The sequence below is a fragment of the Pinus tabuliformis genome, chromosome 1_2 (assembly GCF_031772625.1).
Source record: "Pinus tabuliformis cultivar Carrire ecotype Pingquan chromosome 1_2, CPIR1, whole genome shotgun sequence".
Classification (NCBI taxonomy): Eukaryota; Viridiplantae; Streptophyta; class Pinopsida; order Pinales; family Pinaceae; genus Pinus; species Pinus tabuliformis.
Genome location: NC_142298.1, coordinates 961,321,845 through 961,329,442, shown reverse-complemented (window position 1 = coordinate 961,329,442; position 7,598 = coordinate 961,321,845). Strand labels below are relative to the sequence as shown.

The window sequence follows — 7,598 nt, the reverse complement described above, 5'->3', positions numbered from 1 at the left end:
TAATCCACCATTTTTCTAGTCATTTTTGATCCTCTTCTTTCCTACATGCATATCATGTCAAATAAACAAAAATATGAACATAATAAACATACCTCAATATAGTTCAGGGGAGGATATCTCGTCTACAATATCAACCAATATATCGACACCATCTCAATCATCATCCAGTTACCATGCATGATGTCACAACTATAACACCGACTTGATACATGCTAATCATGGACACTATAATGCATGCATAACAACATATATACATTGTCATGCATAACAAATGCATATAAAACTGACATGCACTCATGACAAACACATCCCAATAACATCATCAACTTCTACATGAAAACACAACTATAATAATGACAATCACCATGTATACATAACAAACGCATATACAACCTTCATGCATGCATCACAAACACATTTTGCCTATCCAATCCAAGTGTTGAACCATGCTCTGATACCACTCTGTAACATCCCTCCTCGCACATTTACCCAAGTTAATTGGTCCACCGTGGTAAATATGTAACGAAGTGTTACTATGATATGACTCAACCTACTAGGTATGGTTAAGGAATTGGAATCGACGAACTGAAACCAAACTGACCTTCCTAAGGAGCTACAAGACCCCCATGAACTAACCAACCACTCCAGGTGCCCAACCCCTAAGTTAACTTGCTTTTCACTTACTTGGGCTCTCAGTCGCTCCCATGATAGGGCAAGCTAGCAACTCATATCATTCATTCGCTCCCATAAGCCTGCATCCCAATGGTTGTAGACTATTTTACTCAGTTTTGTGCTAGTGACCCCGATATCTCAGCCACTTTTTCAAGGCTAGGACCCAAGCCCCTGCCCAGAACTTAATGAAAATCTCAGAAATGATAAATAACAAATATATCAAGCCTCTAATGCAAAAACTTGAACTAGGAATTAACTTCACCCAACCCAACCATGACAAACATTTCGTCAAACACATCACGAACATGTAATCTACATGTCATAATTACACATCTGAACATAGGGGTCTCATACTTATCTAAGAATTTTTAGGAAGGTTTGATGCCTTCTCTTAATAACTGCATTATCATATATTAGTTCATGCATTCATTAACCATTCATTTACTAATCAAAACATGATGAGAGTTATAATTAAAGTCCGTCATAAACCATGCTTGTAACTAGCGTATAACTAGAATAATAGCAATGATAGGACAACCATCAAAGCCACATAACAACAAGTAAAAATACTCATGAAATACAAAGGGAAAAAGAGCTCTTATTAGCATATGAAAAATCCAACCAAGTCAGGGACTTCCATGTACCACCCGACCATAAATTGGGTGGAACCAAATATTTCTTTCAGCCAATCACCCCCGTGCCACATTCCAAGCATGAATGTGGGACTCACAACAAAACAACCAGGGCTTCTTCAGACTTTATCGAATATCCCTCCTTTACCAGTCAAAGGATTTCTAGGCCTGAAAACCTCATCTCAGTATAACCAGGATTTACCATGTATCCCACCATTACCGATCAAGGGATTCCTAGGCCCAAACAAAGAACATACACTACCAGAATTTACCTCAATCCCACCATTACCGGTCAAGGGATTATTAGGCCTAAACAAGCTTGGATGCCTCTTGATTTCTTCACTAATACCTTGAGGAATTTTCTTGTCTCCACCCTCTGGCTTTACCATGTATCCCACCATTATTGGTCAAGTAATTCCTAGGCCCTTGGGAATTTTCCTGAGACCACCTCACCTGGTTCCAAAACCATCCGGTAATCCAACTCAACCAAATGAAAGAACCCCATCACACCATAGTTATCCAGAAATGGAAAGGTAAGGTTGAAACCACTATCACTCCTGGAAAAACTCATGTCAATGAAAGCAATAGAACCAAAATACACACATGCATGTACCATGCATGCCAAAACTAGCAAGGAAATAATACATGCAACTCGATGCTTCCGCTCAATCCAACTCTTCCTTGCTTGATCTTTTCTTCCCTTTACTTCATTTTCCTTCCTTTTCCTTCCTTTCCCCAATGCTAGAGTGCTCCAAGAATGTTCTAAGTGTGCAGGAGTATGAAAGAGAGAGAATAGAGAGAGAGGTCCAAAACTAAACTGACCAAAGGTTGTGAATTGATCCTCATAAGCATTTTTATTAATGAGGCCTCTATTTTCTTCAATTTCTATTATTTTTCCTTCAATTTCCTCATCACATGGAACCTATCACCTTTCACCTTCCTTTTCTCCTATTTTCCATTATTTCATAAAATAAAATCCCAATAAATGCCTATTTTCCTTTTCAAATCTTTTGTGATTGCCTTTTCCAATTTCCCTTAGCCATAATAAACCAAATGAACACCCACTAGGATTTTTTGCCCAACATTTAGGTTTAAATATGTGGCCCATGACCTTGGTCTTATTTTTCCTTTATTAACTTTATTATATGAAATTTTGACTCGGAGCTGTTACATCCGCAAATGCGAAATCACAAATGCACATAGTGTTTGGAAACCTTGAATACTGAGAAACCACTCTTTTCTAATCTGAAACTGATCATCCTTGTAATGGTTGCCTATTACATTACCCATTAAAGTTTTGGCTCCTAGTTGAATTAAATTCGTGTTTTCATAATAAATTTCCCTTTTCCCCCTATTCTCCCGCACATACACCATACTTCACACATCCATCATTCCTCACAAATTCATAGCTCTATGCAATTGTTCTCCCACATTATTAAATCTCTAAAAAAATTCAATGGAAAGAAGCTTAAAATGAAATAATAAGAGATAAATGCACTAGCAATTCATGTATTATTGTCAGTGTCAGAGCACTAACCAAAGAAACGCCTTGTCACTCTTCCAAATGATTCCAGAACTTACACAATTGCATTACTATTTGGTTTAATAATAGTGTTGTCTACGAGAGTTCTAGTTACTGATTTTTATTCTAAATCTGAGAATGTCATCAATTTCAATGTACTTCAAGATGAATTATGTTATTGACTTCTATCGAATTTTGAAAATATCAACACGCTAGTGGTTACTGTAAAAGAGCAAAGTGATAATATAGAAAAAAACATAACAAAGAGCAAGGGGTTTCAGTTGGGAACGGTTAGAGCTTTAAGTCTCTTTGTTATCACCTACAACAAGGCTCTCATCGACAAGGTCGATTCTGTAAATAGCGGATAGAGTTTTCCCACTGAAAAGTTTCATGAATTCGATTTTGTAGATAGCGAATACTTCAAAGTCGGTTTAGATAACAATTTTTTAGTGTGTTGATTTAGACAAGAAATTCACCAATGCGAAATTTATTCAAAAAACCACAACATTACAAATGAAAGTTTCCGTTACACTCAAATAACACAGATTCAACACAATTTGATGTCGAGGAAAATGTCATAGTCATTAGCAAGGAAAATTTGAAATATTCATTATTTCTATTTTACAAACCGCTCTTTCTAATTCTACCTATTACATTACAATTAAAGTTGATTTTCCTAGTTAAACTGAATTGCTCTCCCGCACAGCTAAATATGTAAAAGATTTAAATGGAAATGAGTCTAAAATTAATTTCATGCCTCCATAAAGAAGTTCCCTTTGCACCCCAATTCTCCTGTACATACCCCTTCCTCTGCATATCTTTCATTGTGCACAGATTCACATCTCTATGTAATTGTTCTCCCGCACATCTACATCTGTAAAAGTTTTAAACGGAAAATAGCTTAAAATTAAATAATAAAAGATAAATGCACTAGAAATACCTGTCTTGTTTTCAGTGTCAGAGTACTAACCAAAAGAACACCCACCCCCCCAGGTTCTCCTGCACATACTTTGTCCTTTGGACATCCTTCACTCTGCATAGATTCATAACTCAATGCAACTACTCTCCCACGCAGTGAAATCTGTAAAAAAAAAAAAATGTAAGCTAAGGAAGGACCTCTATTTTTCTATTTAACTAGGTTGAAATAAGTACAAGCGTTTGGTGACCTCAACCTGCCCCGAAGGGAAACCGGGTCTGTTGGCCACCTTAAGTCTTTATAAGCCGACCAGTAGCAAAAAAGACAAAGTCTACATATCCATGCCAAATAAACTTCACTATCAAAATTACTAATCTGGTTTCCTATCGACATTAACAACTAAAACAAACAAAAGTAGAGCTTGTCCTTAGAGAACGAACATGGAAAACCATTAGAAAAACTAGAACGATTAATCTACCATGATTTCAGGTTGAGTATCTTCGTCTCTTGTCGTTGGAGCTATTTTCTTCAACTGTTGTTGAATTTCCTCCAGCTTACTGTCCTGCATGAGCAAAGTAATTTGGAGACTTTTCATTTCTCGCCTTAAATTTGGTATGCCTTGCGCCATCTCTGCCATTTCCACTGCAACTTGCTCCATTGCCTTTGCCAATAGTCACTTCATCACCTAGTATACATGTAAGGCCTGCTTGTATAAAGACAGGCGTCCCCTGGTATTGCCCGGGTCAGGGATCAGGTTGCCCCAATCATCCATCTCTGGTTCCGAGTCTTCTTGCATTGCATTGGTTTCTAATTCTTGGATGAGCTTGTGGATATCCGCGTTTGTCCCTTTGTTGTAGGCTTTTTCTGCTTCCTACACCATGTGTTTCATAGTTTTCCGACCTCGTTTCTGACATACTGGCGAGGGGGTTCTAAAATTTTGTCTGTCGGATTGTCAAGCTCTCCCTCTGCCCCTGCGCCCTCTTCCGCGACCTGGGCACGCTGGTTTATTCCTGGTAGCTGCCTGACTCCCCTGCCCAACTTCGAAGGATGCATTCCCTGTGAGTTCCTCTTTTCCGGGCTCCTTGGCTTTCTTATCCCAATTCATTCCCGCCCCTTGCTGCTCTTGCTCTGACGTTTTGACCTTCCCCGCCCCTCCTTTCCTGGAATGAAATTGGTCTTTGTACTCAGGGGTCTTCTTTTCCTCCCAAACCATTTGTTTTTCTGTCTCCGGTTGTCCTTGCACAGTATCTAACTATGAAACTTGCCTGCCTTTGTCCTGACTTGTCCGGCTTCCTGCATTGTTATCTTTGACTCCAGCCTTTCTCATTCTACCTACCATTGTCTTCTTCCTGGTGTTAACAGGGAATAATTTTATGTCCCTTTCCCTTCATTTGCCTTCTGTCGCGGCTAACCCTCTTCCTTCCTCCTTAATTTTGCTGAAGATTACAATGACAACAGTGGATGATTTTACAGATATATACCTCTTTCTGGGACGAGTTGCGGAGATAATTGGCCAGCTTCTAGCGTCCTTCGTCTCCTTCCTTACCCTCATACTGTCTTCGGCTCTGCCCGTTCCTGTTCTTATTAATCTATTGCCACCTATCCGACGTCCCATCGTCCGTCCACCGTCGTTCCTTCCTCCTTCCTCCTCCACTACTCTGTCATCACCGCACCTCGGGTTTCTATCTTGCCTGCCGGCCGTCTCCATGCCCTGTGGGATGATTATATTGAGTGGTGTCCTGCATTGCCACCTTCCCACCTTCATCATATTTCCACACGTCGCCTCCTCATCCACCCCGATCGGGGGCCATCTGTAACCTTTATCTTGAATCTATAATCTCATTATTATCCTGGGTAATGATTAATCTGAGGGTCTCCCATCGTGTCTTTTCCAAATGAGTTGGCCATATGCTGTCTACCTTCCCATCTTGCTCATTTCAACCCCAGTTAGCTAGGAAATCCGCTGCTTTGTTACCGTCCCTTCTAACATGGTTGATGATCCTATAGTCAATGTGTTTCATTATTTCTGCCAAGTCCTGAATTAGTCCAGCCGTTCTCCAACTCTTCGCTACCTATTCCCAATCCTTCCCGTTATTCAATTTCCTGAGCATCTCTATTACCAGGTTCGAGTCTCCCTCTATTTCCAACTTGGAATACCCGTTTCGGATTGCTATTTTGATGCCTTGGTAGACTGCCATTAATTCAGCTTCGTTATTGCTCATTATACCTCCCCTATCAGCATAAACCCATCTGGTCCGACCTTGACTGTCTCTAAAAATACCCCCGAACCCTGCTGGCCCCGGGTTTCCTTTAGAAGCCCCATCAAAATTAAGTTTGATGAAGTCTTCGCGAGGACATTTAAACTTGGTTGGGCTTTGGATATGAATGCTCTAGTTTCTTTGTTTTTGAGGAAAAATCATGCCTTGTTTTAGTTTTAGTCTAGTTAAGATTCACCCTTCTTCTGGAGTTGTTTTCCAGTCTTCTTGATCCCAGGCTTCCGCTAGGATAGTCTCCCTTATAAGTTTTTGGGTTCGTTTCCATATCATCTCTGGAGGATTGTCTTTGTCTTGAAATATTCTTTGATTTCTCTCTTTCCAGATTAGCCATATATTAAATCCCATTGCTAGACTCCAGGCTCTCTTGACCACAGGGCTTGAGAATTGACCTTTCCCCCATTGAAAAATGGTTTGTTTAATGTCATGAGGATCCCTGTTTGTCTTCCCAAAAAGGTTCCTGATTTCTTCCCATTGCTGCTGGGCAATAGGGCAAGAGTTTAACAGATGTTCCTGCGTTTCTTTGTCCTGTTTGCAGAGGCTACATCTAGGAGGTCCATGGAATCCTCGCTTCTGTATCTGATCCCAGGTCAAGATTCGTCCTTTTCCTACTAACCAAGTGAATAAGGTTACCTTTGGCCACCAATTGTTCTGCCATATTTGTTTCCACACAAGTGGATTTTCTTCTTGCTCCTGTCGGGTTGTCAGATAATAGGCTTCCTTTACCGTAAAGGTTCCCTTTGTGGATCTACCCCATCGAAGTATATCCGAGCCTGTTCTAATTTTAATTCTTCTTGATTCCATTTCCTTTACAAGCAGAGCTTTCTGTTCAGGATTAATATTTCTGTCCCATTCTTCCGGTTTCTTCCAGGCTCGCCAGGTTTCATCTTGCCTTTCTTCTTTCCAGTATTCACTGACATAATTTAAACCCTCCGCTCTAGCCTTCTGGTATGTGTTTTGCAGGTCTTGTATCTCTATCATTCTTTCTCTTTGCTGCCAGGCTTCCTCCCAAAATTTAGCTGTGCTTCCATTCCTTACTTCCCAGAATGCATGTTTGCCTATGATGTCTCTGTTTTGACTAGCCAGGTCCCATATTGTGGATCCCCTTGGAACTTCCTCCAGTCTAAGAATGTCTTCAATAGTTGTGGGCATATTGTATTTTTGGGTCCATATCCTTTTCCATAAATCTTCTCCACCTCTCATCCATCTCCACCACAGCTTCGCTCCAAGAACTTGGTTCAAAATATACGGGTCTCTAAGACCTAGTCCCCCTTCTTCTTTATTTTTTGTTAGGCCCTTCCATGGTATTAGAGCCCATTTATTTTGTTGCTTTGGTCCTCCCCTTATGAATTTTTTGAATATATCCGTCATTTTCGTGCATACTCCTTTAGGGACCGCCATAGCCGAGAGAGGGTAGATAGGAATTGCTTGAAGAATCGATTTAAGAAGCACTAATCTTCCTGCTATGTTCAGAGATCGAAAGGACCCGTTTGCCAGTCTGTTCTTGAGTTTCTTAATGGTTTGCTACCAATTTTCTATCCTCAGAGGATTTAAAGCTAATATATTTCCCAAGTATTTTGTAG

General features: G+C 40.2%; 1 protein-coding gene across 1 annotated transcript; it reads right to left on the bottom strand.

The window, feature by feature from the left end:
- Positions 1 to 6,192: 6,192 nt before the first annotated feature.
- On the bottom strand, positions 6,193 to 7,386 carry LOC149209173 (uncharacterized). Its single transcript, XM_089398532.1, has one exon. It carries the CDS (start codon positions 7,384 to 7,386, stop codon positions 6,193 to 6,195), a length of 1,194 nt encoding a protein of 397 aa, XP_089254658.1.
- Positions 7,387 to 7,598: the final 212 nt, after the last annotated feature.